At 37.5% G+C, this 18,621-nt stretch overlaps 1 protein-coding gene across 1 annotated transcript in view; it reads left to right on the forward strand.

Annotated features, from left to right (window-relative positions):
- The window catches only part of DXPS3 (1-deoxy-D-xylulose 5-phosphate synthase 3), a 140,665-nt gene that overhangs the window by 30,272 nt on the left and 91,772 nt on the right, over positions 1-18,621 (forward strand). The window contains exons 4-5 of the mRNA XM_090017636.1: positions 13,642-13,792; positions 14,136-14,407. Coding sequence (XP_089873762.1) covers positions 13,642-13,792; positions 14,136-14,407 — 423 coding nt within the window. The remainder of the gene's footprint in view (positions 1-13,641; positions 13,793-14,135; positions 14,408-18,621) is intronic.

Here is an 18,621-nt window from a genome sequence, read left to right on the forward strand (position 1 = left end):
GGAGTGCAATTGAGCAATATAGTGATTCTATTGCCACACATGATCCCAGACGATCTAAAAGAAATAGGAAGCCTCCAACAAGATTTGTCTCTTTTAACTCATTTTCACATAAGTATAGAGCTTGTCTTAGTGCCATTCATTTTTACTTTGAACCAAGGAATTTTGAGGAAACTAAAAAATGCGTAGAATGACAAAAAACTATGGAAAATGAACTCAAAGCTCTTAGAAAAGCTAACACATGGGAATTTCAAACTCTACCATTTGGAAATAAAACTATAGGTTGGCGTTGGGTGTTTAAAGTTAAGACTAAGAGTGATGAATCTCTTGAGAGATATAAAGCTCGCTTAGTCGCAAAAGGGTATGGTCAAGAATATGAAATTGCCTATGAAGGGACATTTGCACCTGTAGCACGGATGATTACAGTCAGATGTCTTATCACTATCACATCTATTAAAAAATAGAATATTTTTCAAATGGATGTTAAAAATGTTTTTTTATCTGGTGACCTTAACGAAGAAGTTTATATGGATGCTCCTCCAGGTATGAAAATTCCTAAAGATAAAGTTTTTCGTATTCGGAAAGCTCTTTATGGATTAAAACAGGCTCCCAAAGCCTGATATGACAGATTTAACAATGTAATGTTAGAAAATGATTTTTCTTCATGTTACAGAGATATTGCATTATTTACCAAAAAATCCGATGCAGGTATTGTCATATTATTATTATATGTTGATGATATGTTAATAAAGGTGATGATATCAAAGGAGTCAAGAGCATTAAATCCGTCTTGACTTCGAAATTTGAAATGTCAGACTTAGGTTTTCTGACATATTTCTTTGGAATTGAGGTTGCTTACTCTCAACGTGATTATTTTTTATCTCAAACTAAACTTGTTTGTAAGATTATTGATAGATCAGGAATTTCAGATGACAAAATTTGTGAAACTCATGAAATAGTAGGCTAAAAAATGAAGATTGATGACGGGATTCCTCTGGCAGATCCTACTCCTTACAAGCAACTGGTAGGCTCGCTAATGTATCTTAGCATCACCAGGCCTGATATATCACATGCGATCCACATTGCCAGTCAGTTCCAACATGCTCCTACATCGGTTCACATGAGTGCAGTTCTTCGCATCATCAGATACTTAAAGAGAACTGCAAATAAGGGAGTATTTATGTCCTCATCCTCATAATTAAATTTAATTGCTTATACTGACTTTGATTGAGGAGGTGACCCCAATAACCGTCACTCCACCACTGGTTTCTGTGTTTTCTTAGGAGAATCGTTGGTCTCTTAGAGGTGCAAGAAGCAACAAAATGTCTCTTTGTCCTCCACCGAAGCCGAATATCAAGCCATGGCATCCACAACCATGAAAATTGTATGGATTCGGCGTCTTCTATAAGACATGGGGGTCTATATTAAAGGACCAACAAAGTTATGCTGCGACAACAAAAGTGCAATATACATTGCCAAGAATCATACTTTTCATGAACGCACGAAGCACATAGAGATGGATTGTCACTATGTTAGGGAAGAATATTTAAAGGTCATTGATCTCCTGTATGTGACGTCCGAGTACCAACTGGCTGATTTCTTCACTAAGGCTCTTTGTTCGCCAAGTTTTAATTTTCTTCTTGGCAAACTTGTAGTTATCACACCGTAAGTTTGAGAGGGGGGGAGTGTTAAAATGTAATTCTTAATCCCGTTGTATGTACATATATATATTCGTATATATATATGGAGATACATATAAATATATACTATGTATATATGTATACATCTCTCTCTCTCTATATATAAAAATATATATATCTTTTTATGCATTATAACCTGAAAAGGGTATTTCTGTAAATTTTTATTTTATGCATATTTCATTTGAAATATCATTGTATTTTTCTTTTTTTTCCTTTCTATTCTTTTTCTTTTTATTCTTTTTTGTGGTTTGTGCCATCTAGCGAGGCTGCATAAAAGAGTAATTGGGGAGCCCCCAAAGGTCACAAATGTGACCGTTGGGGGCTCCCAACCACTCCTTTGGGAGCCTCCTATGTATTAAGAGAGCTGCAGAAGGTCACGGCTGAATCTAGCATGCGTGACTGATCTATTCAAAACATACATATATAAGAGATTACAAAGATTAGGGTACAAAAATACCCTTTAATGAATATTTAAAATTACAATATAACACAACTCTTATATGGATACGGGTCTGGATTGGATCCAGATCCATAAACGATTCTTTTCACCCTCCCTCAAGTTGTACATGATCTTGGATCATGAACAACTTGCCTTTTAACATCCAAAACCTGTCCTTTGTTAATCCTTTTATGAATATATCTACAACTTGTTCTTCTGTTCGGACAAAATTGGGCTCAATTTCTTTTTCTTCGACCTTTTGCCTTACAAAATGTTGATCTATGTCAATGTGTTTTGCTCGACTATGATGTAGAGGTTGAGGCTCAGAGGATGCACAGAAACGAGAAAGAGAAAAGAAAGAACTCGTTAAAAATTTAATTAGGTCTAATCTCCTTAAGTTTAAATAGAGATTAGCCAAGATAACAAAATTACATTAGAGTCCCTTATTTTGTATAAAATACCAAAAGCAACATTAAGACTAAATAAACTTTGCTTTAAAGTGGTCGACTTATCTTTAACACTCCCCCTCAAGCTGGAGCATAGATATCAATCAAGCTCAGCTTGCCACAACATTTTGAGAAACTGGGCCTGGCAAGAGGCTTTGTAAAAATATCTGGAGCTTGATCCTCAGATATCACATGCTTGGTGGAGATATGTCCAGCTTGAACCATATCTCTTATATAGTGATAATCAACTTCAATATGTTTTGTCCTTTCATGAAATACAAGATTATTGGCTATATATGTAGCTGCCTTGTTATCACACATCATCACCATAGGCGATGAAACCTTCACTTGACCCAATCGACTATGCCAAAGGATTGACTTATTACATTCAGAAATAATGAACACAGACTCAGATGAAACTAATGATGGATGCTGATAGAGCTTCAGGGATGAACAAGTGGAATGAACTATGGAGGAGGGATCTTCTTGAAAAATGTACTTATTGCCTCGCCTTTTTTCCTCAACGAATGTCTCCCTCGTGCGAAAGCTCTACTAAGTCCAAAGTTCAAAATGAAAGATTTGGGGGTTCTGGGTTATTTCTTAGGGGTTGATGTAGATCGGCAGGATAATTCCCTTTCATTAACTCAACACAAATATACCTTGAATTTATTAGATAAGGCAGGTATGAAGGATTGCAAGCCCCTATCCACTCCCAGTGTGTTGAATAATAAGTTCAGTGCTCAGGACGGGGAAGTATATGGAGAACCTCAACAATATCGCAGCCTTGTGGGTATGCTTCAATATCTAACTTTCACAAGACCGGACATTGTGTATGCAGTGAACCAAGTCTCACAGTTCATGCTTGACCCACCCATAGAGCATATGAACACTGTCAAGAAAATCCTTCAATACTTAAAGGGTACTCTTGGGGATGGCTTAATCTATCATCAAGTTAAGACCAAAGGGGAGCAACATCAACTAGTTTTATATGCAGATGCTGATTGGGCTGGAGATCCAGATGACAGAAGGTCAGTTTTTGGGTATTGTGTTTTTAGTGATGGGAACTTAATAGCATGGAGCAACAAGAAGCAACGTGCAGTTGCACGATCTAGTACTGAGGCAGAGTATCGGTCTATGACAACAGCAACAACAGAGGTTACATGGCTGAGACATCTTTTGATGGAAATAGAACCTATTCTACCCACTACTCTCCTATGTGATAATCAGAGTGCTATACAGATCACTTTCAATCCCATTCATCATAGCCGTACAAAACATATAGAGATTGATCAACATTTCATTCGACAAAAGGTAGAAGAAAAAGAAGTTCAACCAGCCTACGTTCGAACATCAGATCAAGTAGCAGATTTGTTCACTAAAGGCCTTACCAGCATACGGTTTTGGTTCTTGAAAAGCAAGTTGTCCATGGTCCGCGACCATGCACAACTTGAGGGAGGGTATTGAAACTGTTTGTGTTTTCGGGTTACGGTTTTGGATCTGGACCCTAATACCAGAATCTGTATAATGTCTTATATTTGTATTCGGGTCTGGAACTGATGAAAGGTTATGTAATATCCAGACCTGATCCGGTCTGAAACACATATGTATATAAATGAAAAATAGGGTACGATCTCTCTGTGTGAGATCAGACCATTTGTTGCAGCCGTCCCCTTCTTTCTCACCATCTTTCTCTTCTTCTGTATCAGCGTATACTCCAAGAGGCAAATCTTACAGATCCTTGACATAAACAGAAGATGGAGTAAATTCAACTGAAGCATTAATATCATCAACAAGTTTTGAGACATAAACAATATTTTTCTGAATATTTGGGGTATGAAGAACATTTGAAGTTGAAGGGAAGACTTAGACATGGGTATAACAACATTTCCAATGTGTGAGATGAAGTGGTGAGCCCATCTCCTGTGACTATTCTATTTCTACCAACATAAGGAATAAGGTTTAGGAGTTTACCCGCATCACCTAAAACGTTGGTTGCTGCCCCTGAGTCAACATACCAAGTGCCTTTATCATTTTGCTTCATATTTAGCCCTGCCAGTACTGCCAATAGTAACTCCTTTGCTTCTCCCCCAGCATTTGAATTTTCTGTGTCTTTCTTGGCTTCTAATTGCAAATATTTCCCTTTATTATGGGGATTAAACCAACAATTTGCTTTAATATGTCCCCTTTTGTTACATAAAAAACAGGTAGGAATGGGCCTTTGACCTTGCTGATTGGAAGAAACATTGGGCGTTGGAAGTAGCCCATGACCCCCAAAACCAGGTCTTCCCTGTCCACTCCTGCCTCGAAAAGCACCACCTCCTTTTCCTCTGCCATAATTCAGCCCTGTAGCAAAAAGTTCTTGAGTCCCAGATTGCACATGATTTTCTTCAGAAAACCCCTTCAGACTCATCTCATATTGTAACAATTTTGCACGTAGATCTTCGAACTTAGGAAGCTCTGAGAGACACAATAAGGACGTTGTCAGAACATGATAATCTGGCCCCAGTCTGCTTAGAGTTTGTTGTACTTTATCTTTATCATTAACCACACATCCCACGATAGCTATCTGATCCGTGATACTCTTCATTCTATTTAAGTATTTCATGATCGACATGGAATCTTTCCTCAACATCTGAAATTCTCGCTTAAGAAACACAACTCTAACCTCGGATATTTGCGAATATGTCTAAAGTAACTTATCCCACAATTCCTTGGCTGAACAATCATCAGGAATGGCTACAAGAACCTCTTGCAACAATGTAGAGGTGATGTATACCATCAATGCTTGGTCTCTCTTCATCCACGCGATGTAATCTGGATTTTTGAGAAGCACAGTAGAAGATGCCCCTTTATCATCTTCCTTTTCCTGTAAGATAAACTCTGGAGGGGTTGGAATTGACCCATCCAGATGTCCAGAGAGATCTTGACTCCTTATAAAAGGGACAATCTGTCTTTTCAAAGTAAAAAAATTGCTATTGTTTAACTTCTCGGAGAGGAGTTGACTAAGAAAATTAGAAGAAAGAGGCGTTTGTGAGAATGAGGAATCCATTGAGGGAAACACAAGAGATTGGTGATAAAGGAAAAGGAGAATTTCTGGACCAGATTCAGTCGATTGATAAAAAATCAACCAATTTTAATATTCTGCCTTTTTTTTTTGCAGAAGTTTAACTAGGAAAATTATATCATGTCGTGACCAGCAAACATAAGAGGTCTGATGCTGTCAACGCTGAATCGGTTTCAGATTGATAAAAAATCCCTTGTTGAATGAATATAACTAGTCTTCAACAAATCTTGTAATCTCGAATAGTAAGAATGATATAGATAACACGGAAAAATTTCAAGTAAACCAGATTTGCAGCAGATCGATGATCCCTTTAAAAGAGCAAAGATTGCTGGCAACAGAAGAAGAAGATGGGAGTCGATGTTTCAGCGTGGAGAGAGGCGTTCCTAATTTTAGAGAAAGTAGTTTCAGAAATCGGCGATTAAAGAAACAGGAATACGCTGATTAACGAACAAAAAAAAAACTTTATAGGTTGAAACACAGATTTAAAGATGTCGCTGATATAAATTCAGAAGAGACGCAAGTATAAGTTCAGAAAAGAATGCAGATTTAAAAGGATGCTGGTTTAAGAAGACGCTGAGACTCTGATTTAAGAAAAAGGAGGAACCAACGCAGATTGATTGGAGGTCTGGGTTTAGAAAAAAAAGGAACGCAGATTGATTCTGGGTTTAGAAAAAGAATAGAACGCAGATTGAAGAAGACACAATTTTGGATTTAAAGAAGGATTTACAGAAGACGCAGATTAGATATATTGAACTCACAGATTTCTCGGCTTGGAACTTAAGATCTCTTTGGACAATCCTTTTGGATAAGCAATCCCAGGCCCAACTTTCTACTGCTCTGATACCATGTTAAGAGGTGAACTCCAGGTTTACTTGCGCAAGGAGGAAAACGAGCGAAAGAGAAAGAGAGCTGCAGAAGGTCACGGCTGAATCTAGCATGCGTAACTGATCTATTCAAAACATACGTATATAAGAGATTACAAAGATTAGGGTACAAAAATACCCTTTAATGAATATTTAAAATTACAACATAACACAACTCTTATATGGATATGGGTCTGGATTGTATCCAGATCCGTAAATGATTCTTTTCACTATGTGGCCCCTCTAGTGGCGTATAAATGGGGGTCTTCCCCTTGTATTTTTCTTAAGCTTGAGAGCTCAAGCTCCTTCTCTTTTCGAATATAAAGATTCTTTACATGCCATTGTGCATATTTGTGTTATTTTATGCCTTTGTGCATATTTGTTCAAGTATTGTTTGAGTGCCTTTGTGCACATCTCTTGTGAGGTATTAGTGCTCGTATGCGTATTGTCTCTTTGTAGACATTTTACAGTAAATAATGACAATCCATCTCAATGTGTTTGGTTTTCTTATGGAAGGTGTGGTTGCTCATAATATAAATTTCACTCTTATTATTGTAGCACATCTTCGAAGGTTTTGAAATTATTGCTTCCATATCTCTGAGAAGACTTTTTAGCCATATAAGATACATTGTTCTCATAGCCATCACATGATATTCAACTTCTGTTGAGGATAAATATACTTTTTATTGCTTCTTTTATATCCACAAAATTAGAGTCTCCTAAAAACACGAAAAAACCCGTAGTTGAGACTCTATCATTGAGATTTCCTCCCCAATCAGTGTTAGTATAAGCAAGTAAATCTAAGGGAGATGATGAGGATAAGAAAAGTCCATTTATTATAGTATTCTTGATATATCTGATAATTCTGAACACAACACTCACATGCGCGGTGGTCAAAGCATGCTGAAACTTATTGACGGAGTGAACTGCATGAGCTATATCAGGTCTGGTGATAGACAAGTGAGTGAGTGACCCAATTAGTTGGCGATAATGTGTGAGGTCTTTGAGAAGAGTCTCGTTTTGAAGTCTTAATTTTGCATTGATCACTTCAAGGGTTTCTACTTTCTTATCATTTGAAATGCTAGACTTACACAAATATTAACAAGCTTATTTGAGAAAAGAATGTACCTTCTAGGAGAGTAAGCAACTACAATACCTAACAAATATCTTAGAAAACCTAAATTAGACATCAAAATTTTTCTTTAAAATATTTTTAATATCATTGACTCCCTATTTGTCACTTTCAGTTATTATCATGTCATCTACATATAATAGAAGAATAACAACCTTATAACCTCTACTTTTGATAAAAAGAGCAGTGTCAGTATAGCAAGAATGAAAGCCCAGACAGGTCATTACATTACTAAATCTATCATACCAGGCCTTAGGATCTTGTTTAAGACCATACAAGGCCTTCAGTTTAAAAGTTTTATCTTTTTCAATATCAAATCCCAACGGAGGATCCATATAAACCTCAATTAATTTTTCATTAAGAAATACATTTTTAACATCAAGTTGGTACATGAGCCATTTTTTAATAGATGCAACAACTATGAGAGTATTAACACTAGTCATTCTATCTATTGTTGCAAATGTTTCCTCGTAGTCAATTTCGTATTCTTGAGAATATCCTTTGGCCACTAACCTAGCTTTATATCTTTCTAGGATCCCATCACTCTTGATTTTAACCTTAAAAAACCTATCTACATCCTATAACTTTATTTCCTAGGGGTAATGAAGCTACTTTCCGAGTCTTAGCATTTTTAAGAGCATCTAGTTCTACATTCATGGCTTCAACCCATTGTGAAAGGTTTTTGGCTTTATTATGATGTGATGGTTCATAATAGGAGTGTAAAGCTATTAAACTTGCTCTATAATTTGGTGTCAAAGTGTCATAAAATACAAACTTACTTGGTGAGATAGCGACACGATTGAATCTTCTAAGTGGGGTTTCTTTTATAGAGAAATTATGTGAATATTTTTCTAAAGCACTTTGGAGGGTTTTTTTGCTGACACCAGGTATATACTTGTATGGGTCTATCAATAATATCATCATTACTTAATGGTGATTCAACATTTTCATTATTAGAATGCCCATTATTATCACCATCTTCATTATTATTCAAAGAAATATCATAAGTTAACTCTTCTTGTGGTAAGAGATCAAGTAAAAAGGCATAATCTACTTCCTCTTTCTCCCTAGTTTTCTCAAGTCCATTTTTATTTTCTAAAAAGGTCACATTCTTAGAAACATAAAGTTTGTTATTCTTAAATTCAAGCATCTTTAACCTTTTTTGTTTTCACCATAACTCATGAAGGCACGTTCAATTCAATGGCTTTTGAAGACAAATTCTTTTTTATGTAAGAGAATAAAACACTTACAATAAAAAACTCGCAAACGCTTAAAACCAGGTGTTCTTTCAAATAGTTTTTCATATGGAGAAACATTTTGTAAAGATGATGAGGGCATTCTATTTGTAACACCCCAAAATTTCAACTTGTAAATTTTCGAAATCATTTAGAGAAAACCTTTCAAATTTCAGGATTTTGATCTTTCAAATCGTAAGCGGAAGCAATTTTCTTTTAGAGAGGAAAACAAGTTGACAATTATGGGCATGTTAGCTTACAAACCAATCTTACTTACAGAGAATAGCCAGGATGCCAACAGAAAGAGGTTGATCTCGAGTCATGTTGCATCGCACCATCGACTGTCTGTAAAGTCCTATTTGCCACCTGCCTATGAAATGAGTCAGTTTCATAACAAACTGGTAGGTACACAAATAGACAATGTAGAATAAAATAAAGTATGACATTCATGAGATAAGCAACATTTGTAATTGCGAGAAATTAAATCTGAGCAACATATGCAAAGAACATCTAACCTGAAGAAAAGAGACAACACAAGATGTAAACAACATTATGCGCAGTTAACTATAGCATGGTTAGCTAATTAATACAAGTAAAGAACATACCATCATTAGTCATATTCATCTATATGTATGCATGCATGAAATATCAGTTATTCTTATCTCAAGATTCAACTACTTTATTTAATTCATCCAGAGTCCTCGTGCGACTTTCCCCTACCTCGGGAGGTTGCATCGCTGTGTGTGCCAACGAGTGTCGATAATGCGGAGCTCGGGCCGTGGAGCACGAGCGGGACCTGTCGTGCAGTCTTCGTAAACGAGGAACACTTAGTAGGCCATCAAACGAAAAAGAAAAAGCAGGGCACCGCCCTTACTCGCCAATCCATAAGGAGAGAAGGAGCAAGGTTGCACCCCAGCCTGCCGTAAACAGGCGCAAGAAGCATGGGCACATAAAGCGCGACGACAAAGTAAGGACAAGTAAAAAGCCATGACCAGTGTTGTGAAAAGCGTTGAGGCGTAGCGAGGCGCTCCACCAAAATCTAAGGCGAGGCGTAAGCCTCGAGGCGCAAAGCGTAAGCCTCAAAAAAAATTTTTTTTTAAAACTTAAAAATACTATAAAAATTATAAATAAATAAGAAATGCTTTATTGATGAAGCACCAAACAACACGAAATAAAAAATCTCAAATAAATACGGAAAAAATATGAGATAATTAGTATAAAGAAAAATAATGTCTATATTTTTTTTATAGAAAGAAAAATTTAGACAAAACCTTAGCGTATATTAGTATCTTTTCTGGGGTACATTAATTCACGGGAAATCACATGCCACAGTCAGCCAAAATATAAAGATTTAAACTAACGCATGTTTTGTATGTACCATTTCAGCCAAAATATAAAGATTTAAACTAACGCTTGACGTTAAATCACATGCCACTGGAGATCTTGCACGAAGCAACCCTTAGATGAGAAGGAGATTTTACATCCATGATCGGCTATTTGAGAAACCGAAAAAAGGTTTAAATTTAATTTTGGAACAAGTATAATTTTTAAAACACAAAATTTTTTAGAAGAATCTAAGGTTCCAATACTTTTAATTTGTAAGGATGTTCCATCGGCGGTGGAAACATAGGAATTTTTTAAATTAGTGCATATGTCAGATATACAATTTTCATGTGGAGTCATATGAAAAGAAGCTCCCAACTTTAAGGATCCAAAAACACATATCGGGAGGAGAGGATGATGCTATGACAACCCAGAAGTTGATGGAAATTTGAGTAGTTGCTGGAATGCCTTTGATAGTTGAGTAAGTGAAAAAGTGTCTCCTTTTCTAATAGATTCTTCTCTTTTTGGTGTGGTCTCCTTAACGGAAGTTACCTTGTTTTTGGAGGTCTCATTGAGTTTGGGACAATTAGGCCTTATGTGTACCGGTTCATGACAATGGTGGCAAATAGACTTTATATGGTTGTCGGGTTTAGAGACGGCTAACACTTCATTTCCTCCTTTAACCATACCAAGACGAGTTTCTTCTTGGCAAACCTCGGCAACTGCATCTTTCAAGTGAAGATGTTTAGATCTATGAAGAAAAGAAGATCTAACTTGCTCAAACTCGGGCTTAAGCCCATATAAAAATTGAAAAAAATGTTCTTTTTTAATTTATTCTCTTATTAGCTTCATTTCTTTGCTAGCAACTCATTTGGGTTCAATAAGAGTCAATTCATCCAATAGTGGACTTAGAGAACTAAAATAATCATGAACACTCATTTCACCTTATTTGATGGTTCATATCTTTTCTTACACCTTTAAAAAGAACTGAGCCTTATTGGCTTTATCAAATTTGACAATGTTGGCACATATCTTGAGCTCAACATTATTCATAAACCATGCAAGAATCTTGGCATTGTTACTTTCCCAATCCTTTACCTTAGTTTAATGATATTGAATAGCTTTCGTATGTGCATCACTTTCTAAGGCATTCTTTTGATCTCCTTCTCTTTTGGTGAGCTTGAGTTGCGGCTCCGGAATGGTTCCCATCACATATCCCTGAAGTTTCTTTACCTTTGAGGTTATTTTACATTACGGATGCCCACACTATGTAGTTGGAGCCATTTAACTTGAAGGATAAGTCAATCTTTTGTTCATGCTCTATCTTGAGTGATAGAAGAGAGAGAGGGAGAGAGAGAACAAAGAATATGGAAGAATATCTGCACTTGTATCATCACGATCACCACAAACACTTGATGATGCTTCCCACATGACCAAGAGCACTATGGCTCTGATATGTAATGAAATAGCGGAAAATATAGAACCAATGCCACTAAGGGCTTACAAGATCACAATCACAATCACAATCACAATCACAATGTGCATAAGCACAAGACCACTAAGGGACAATTCAATAGCCAATAAAGGGAAAACACAAAAAGATAAAAAAATATAATCTCTCTATTAATCAAAGGCTTTAGTAAAAGCTTAAGGGAATAACGGGGAACACCCCTATTTATATTCAACAAAAAATGGGAGAGTGAGGGCCATTGTGGGCTCCCACATAGAGATGTTGGGAGCCCCCAACGTCTCTATTGTTAGATGACCATGAAGCCTCCACTGGCATTATTAATTACAAAGGTAAAAAACAAAAAATAAATAAAAAGAAAATATCTGTTTTCTAAAACAGTTATTTATTACATATGTGAAAAGATAAAAATGCCCCTAATGAGCATTAGCTATTACAAAATTGAATATATATATATATATATAAGTATATTTGAACACATACCCTTCATAAAGAACCAAGCCTCATTAGCTTTACGAAATTTTGCGCTACATATTTTGAGTTCAAAATTGTTTATAAATCATGCAAGAATTTTGCATGATTACTTTCCCAATCTTCTACCTTTGATTGATGATCTTGAATAACTTTCATTCGTGCATTTCTTTCTAAAGCCTTGTCTTGATCTCCTTCTCGTTTGGCGAGCTTGAGTTGAGGTTTTGAGATAGTGCCCATCATATATCCCCAAAGCTTCTTTCCCTTGAGGTTATTTTTCATTGAGGATGTCCACACTATGTAGTTAGAGCCATTTAACTTGAAGGAGATATCAATTTTTTGTTTATGTTCCATTTTGAATGGTAGAAGAGAGAAAGAGAGAGAAAAATGTGGAGAAAAACGTTTACTTGAGTCACTACAAGCACCACAAACACTTGAAGATGTTTTTCCACAATCATGAACACTTGATGACCACTTTTCACAAGACAGCTTTGATACCATCTAATGAAATATGCAGAAAATATAAACAAAGGCCTCTAAGGGCTTACAACAACACCATTACACAGTGTACAAGCACAAGTCTACGATGGGACAATACAAGAGCCAATAATGGCAACACAAAAAGATAAAAATATTTCTTTATTGAACATATGCTTGAGCTCCAAGCATTGAAGAATGAAGAGGGGAGAACATCCCTATTTATACAAAATACAAGGGGGGAAAAGGAGGCCACTTGGAAGCTCCCAACTGAGGTGGTATCCCATGTGGTAAGCGGGGTCCTGTGTCAAGCTGAAGGCCTATGATCAAATCCCTCTGCCACATGGGGCAGCTGTTGTTCTGGTAGGGGTCCGCCTAACCTCAGCCTGCCTTTAAAAAAAAAAATAGAGCTGTTGGGAGCTCCCAATAGAGCCCATGCTCTAATATCTAAAAGACAAAAAAATAAATAAAAAAGGAATTAAAACTATTCCTAATGACAATTCCTTATTACATGTAAAAAGACTAAAATGCCCCTATAGGGCTTTACATATTACAAAATTGTTTATAACTGAAAAATATATAAATAAATAAATATATATATATATAGAAATGATTGGAGGAAAAGGATTCATGTGGAAGACCCAAAATGAATTTCTTTTTTGGTTCATATCGCTGACCCCAATTGTTTTGGGATGAAGGCGTAGTTGTTGTTGTATATATATATATATATATATATATATATATATATATATATATATATTTTAACACATCATGCGATTTTATGAATAGAATTCTTATCTTTTTGTTTTTTCTTGTTGATTTTTCATTTTGCAATCTTCAGGTTCAACCCAATCTTGAAACCTACATCTCTGTCATAAGTTAACTGAACCAGCATAATTAGCTGATAATGTGTGTGTATGCATGTGCATGCGGGCATGCTTATATTTGTTTATGTATGTGCATATGTATGTACTTATGCAAATATTTGTCCAAATCTGTTAAATCTGTTTTCTTATTCATGAGCAGGCGTATGCACATAAAATCCTAACTGGAAGAAGGTCACGCTTGCATACTCTGAGGCAGCGAGATGGACTTTCAGGTTATACATCTCGCTTCGAAAGTGAGTATGATGCATTTGGTGCCGGGCATGGATGTAACAGTGTTTCTGCTGGGCTAGGTGAGGTACCATAAGCATGTGCATGTCTGGTTTGTGTGTGTGGGGGGGTAGGTGGGTGGCTAGTCCATATACTTGCCATGGTGATGGACTGAGTTGCCAACGTGCTAATCATAGAAGTTGGTTCCAAATGTGATGATTGTGTAAGAATGTACTAACAAATTGCATTGCTTCTTGTAAACTGACTCTGATCTCAGGCCATCATCTTTTCTACATCTCACATTCTCTGAAATGGATTGTTCTTAAGCATGAAGATCTCATCATCTTTTGCCAATTCTGTATTCTTAAATATGATCACGGAAATGATCCTGCCTTTTTTGTTATTGGTTATGAACATTGACCTTAGGAATGGCTGCTGCTCGGGATCTCAAAGGGAAGAAGGATTGTATTGTTACTGTAATAAGTAATGGAACAACCATGGCAGGCCAGGTGTACGAGGCAATGAGCAATGCTGGATATCTTGATTCAAATATGGTTGTTATATTAAATGATAGCAGGCATTCTTTACAACAATCTAGGCCAGAAAATGCTCCAAAGATGTCAATAAATGCTCTCTCCAGTACTTTAAGCAAGATCCAGTCTAGCAAATCCTTCAGAAGATTTAGAGAAGCTGCAAAGGTAAGCCAGACACATCTTATAAAAAATTCTACTTATTTTGGATTCCTTACAAAACTTTTCTACCATTTATTTTAAAATATACATAATTTTATGCATATACTGTTAGATGAACCCACTTCTTGTTCTCATTATAATTTTTATTAATATGGAAATCCTTGGCACTTGTCAAAACAATTACCACAAAACCCTGCTTGCTAATGTGATGTTAAATGAGGGAGGACTATGTTAAAATATATTATATATATATTCATAGACTGTAAAATAGGTTTTTTACGTAACTTTTTTTTATTTTTATTTATTTTGTAATAGGTAATGCCTATTATGGGCATTTTTATCACATTTTTCTAGCCGTTAGGGCTAGCCCAACTAGTTGTTAGTTCAATGGCTAGCTCAACTAGCCATTGGACTAGCCCAATGGCTAGTTGAGCTCTCTCTACTCCCTCAGGTGTATATATATGGGACTATTCCCATTTGTGAGATATGCTTTTCTAAAGCATTTTTATTAAAAAAATATATTTTTAATTTGTTCTCGTGCCCATTAGTGTCTTGTGCTTTCATGACTTGTTTGGCCCTTAGTGGCTAGTGTGTATTGTCTTTAGTGCCTTGTGTAATTCTTTCCCTTTAGTGGCTTGTATTCTTTAGTCTCTTTTTTTTATTTCATTGCATGTTATCATATCCTTGGGTTCTTGATATGCTATTGTATCTTTTCTTTATTCTTATCACTCTTATTCATGGTTCGTGGTTGCGATAACAATCTACCTTGAAGTGAAGGTGATCCTCTTTGGTCGTGGATCCTCGTCCTCTGTTGTCTCGCTGGGAGGACGACAGGAGGTCGTCGACCACCTGCCGGCCCTCTAACGGACACAAAAGGAGCGGGAGGGTGCGGCAGGGGCCGCTGGCCTCCTGCCGTCCTCCCAGCCAGACAACAGAGGGCGAGGGAGGGCACGGCAGGGGCCGTGGGCCTCCTGTCGACCTCCCGACGAGCCATCAGAGAGGGGAAAGAGGGAGGGCAAGACAGGGGCCATCAGCCTCCTGCCGGCCTCTCGACGAGACAACAGAGGGAGAAGAACCAGAAGACGGGGGGAGGAGGAGAAGGGGGAGGCGAGATAGGGGGCCGGCGACCTCCTGCCGGCCTTCCGGCAGTAGAAGAAGAAGACAAGAAGGGAAGGGCGTACCTGGGAGGGGATCGACGACGTCGGCCGACGTTGTCGGTGCTGTTGCGCGCAGGGAATGAGAGCGGAAGAGAGGAGACTCAAGAGGGAGGGGAGGAGGAACGCAGGGAGGTGAGTCGTCCCCTCCCCTTGCGTGCTCTTAAAGGCACGAGAGAGGCGATAATCAGGGAAACCCTCAAGGGTTGCTAAAATATGGTATGCGTATGGATCTGGATCCAGATCCATACGCACATTATGTTTTAACTTTTAACACATGCTCAATGCCATTTCATTAATGGCATGTCTGTAATTTTTCCAGCTATTGTATTTTTACCTCTTTATAATGTTTAGGGCTGGGAGATTGGGTTAACGTGCGCCGCCCCAGCCATTGTGAATCTCCCTCTTCTTTCTCTCTCTTTTCTTAGTTTCTGCAGTGAAGACGGAGCCCCACACAGAATCTTTTATGGTATCAAAGCTCGGTTGCGGAACCCTACCAGACGTGTGTTCAGCGAGTCCTGGTAACTTCTGAAGGAACAATTTTTGATACACCTCTTCGTCCATTCCTCCTTCAATTCTTCCTCCTTCACGGTAACTTCTGCACTCGTTTTTTTTTTCTTCTGATTCTTGTTTATCGGTAACTTCCTGGTAACTTCTGATTCCTGGTAACTTCTGCAATCAATCAATTTTTTTTCTTTTGATTTCATTCCTCTTCTTCACAGTACTGCAATCATCACCATCTGTCTCTCTTCTTCAGCATCAACGTCTGCAGCATCATTAACGTCTGCAGTTTTCACATCAACGACTGCAGTTTTCCCTCTTTAACTGCAGTTTCCTCTCTTTGATTGCAATCCCTTTGATTCGTGTTTTCCCTCTTTGATTGCAGTCTCCTTTTGATTGCTATCAAATCTACTGAAGTTATTGAGTATTTTTTGATTTATTTCCTCTTTGATTACAAAAGTTTCCTTTTCTATTGCTGTTTAATGATTTCTGTGCAACGCCTATAGGCAGGTTATAACAGTCTATAATCTCGACCCTAAAAAAAAAGGGTTTACGTCTATTAATATCACGGGTGCATCCCTTATTAAAGTTCTATTGATTGATTAAGTGATCTTCAATTTTCTTCTCTTTCTCTTCATTCGTCTTATTCGTTTATTCGTTGTCCCATTGATATGGATTACTCCTCGTCATCTACCTTGTCCTTCGGTCCCTCTGCAAATTTCTTAAGTCAGCTTGTTACAAAAAAACTTACTCACTCTAATTTTTTGACCTGGAAGAGACAAATACTTCCTTTTATACGGAGTCAGGATCTCGATGAACATCTAGATGGTTTGGTTCCTATACCACCACGGTTTATTTTGCAGGAAACCACCAATGAGAAGGGTGACACAATTACTATTTCCTTTAAGAATCCAGAGTATACAGCCTGGAGGAAGCGGGATCAGTCTTTGGTTTCTTATATTACGTCAACACTATCTCAAGAAGTGTTGGTTACTCTTTCAGATGATTGCACTGCGTCGGATCTGTGGAGTAAGTTGTCTTAGACATACTCTCAGATATCAGAAGCTCGAGTTATGTACTTAAAAAATGAGTTTCAAAGTTTGAAGAAAGGCTCCATGCCAGTCATGGAATACATAGGCCGCTTGAAGAGTATTACTGACCAATTGACAGTTATTGGAAGTGCTATTTCAGATAAAGATAAAGTTCAACAACTCCTCAATGGATTGGGCCCTGATTTTGACATGTTTACCACAACTTTGTCATGCCTTCCTCACTTGCCTACTTTTGACGATCTTCAAGCAAAACTTCTCCAGCATGAGATGATTATGAAACAAAGAGCAGAAGGAAATGAATCCGTTTGTTCTCATTCAGTTTTGGCCATGGACACTTCTGTCGGTTTTGGACGAGGAAATGGAGGGCATCAAGGAGGCAGAGGCCGCAGACGTTTTGGGCAGAGAGGTCGTGGTATCTTGCCTACACCTAATATTTCTGGTGTTTTTAATACAGGGAATCAGAGGAGAGTGCCCACTTGTTTCTTATGTAACAAAAGAGGACATGTGAAAGCTGATTGTTGGTTTAATCTACAAAATAGAGGAAAAATAAACAAAATTGAAAATAAGGCAGCTACTACTGTGGACACGAAAGCGCCATCTACAGATATGCAACAACTTTTGTCATCAACACTGTCACAGATGACGATCAAGCAAAATGAACAAGGCGAGTGGTATGTTCATTCCCTCACTGCCACTCATGTTACGGGTAATTTCGGAAAGTTATCTCACTTATTGCCTTATTCTGAAAAAGGTAGTATAGTTACGGGAGATGGAACTTGTCACTCTATTAGTCATACTAGCAGTGCACATATCCCTATGTCAGAGTCCTCACTTCACTTGTCCAATGTTCTCCTTGCTCCTAATATTAAAAAGAACATTGTTTCTGTAGCTAAACTTGTTGACGATATGAATTCTTCCATCGAATTTACTCCGTCTTCTGTTTATGTTAAGGATCTACGAATAAAGGAGACGTTCGCTAAGTGGGAGCGACAAGGAAACATGTACGTCTTCAAGGAGATTCCCTCAATGTCTTCACCTTCAGCCCCAGTCCTCCAGTTGAAGTCGTCCAAGCATTCTTCAGTGTCTTCGCCTTCAGAGTCTTTGTTTTTCCCTTCGTTGGAAGTTTCTAATTCATCTCATTGTAATAAGCCAGATATTTGGCACAGTCGTTTGGGCCATTGTAGTCGGGGCTTCGTTGAAAGTCTTGTATCTGATGGTCTTCTTCCAGAGTCTAGTTTATGTTCATTTTTAGATAATAATAAATGTTCCTCATGCGAACTCTGCAAAAGCCATGTTCTTCTGTTTCATATTATTAATAAAAGGGCTTCAAATCCATTTGAGATTATTTGTTCCGATGTTTGGGGACCGACACCTATTCCTTCTCTTTCCGGTAGTCGTTACTATGTTATCTTTATTGATTCTTATTCCCGTTATACTTGGATATATTTCTTGAAACATAAGCATGAAGTTTTTCAAGTATTTTGGGAATTCCATTCGATGGTCAAAACAAAGT

Source organism: Nuphar pumila, chromosome 9, assembly GCF_984573655.1.
Source record: "Nuphar pumila chromosome 9, dmNupPumi1.hap1.1, whole genome shotgun sequence".
In the NCBI taxonomy this organism is placed as follows: domain Eukaryota; kingdom Viridiplantae; phylum Streptophyta; class Magnoliopsida; order Nymphaeales; family Nymphaeaceae; genus Nuphar; species Nuphar pumila.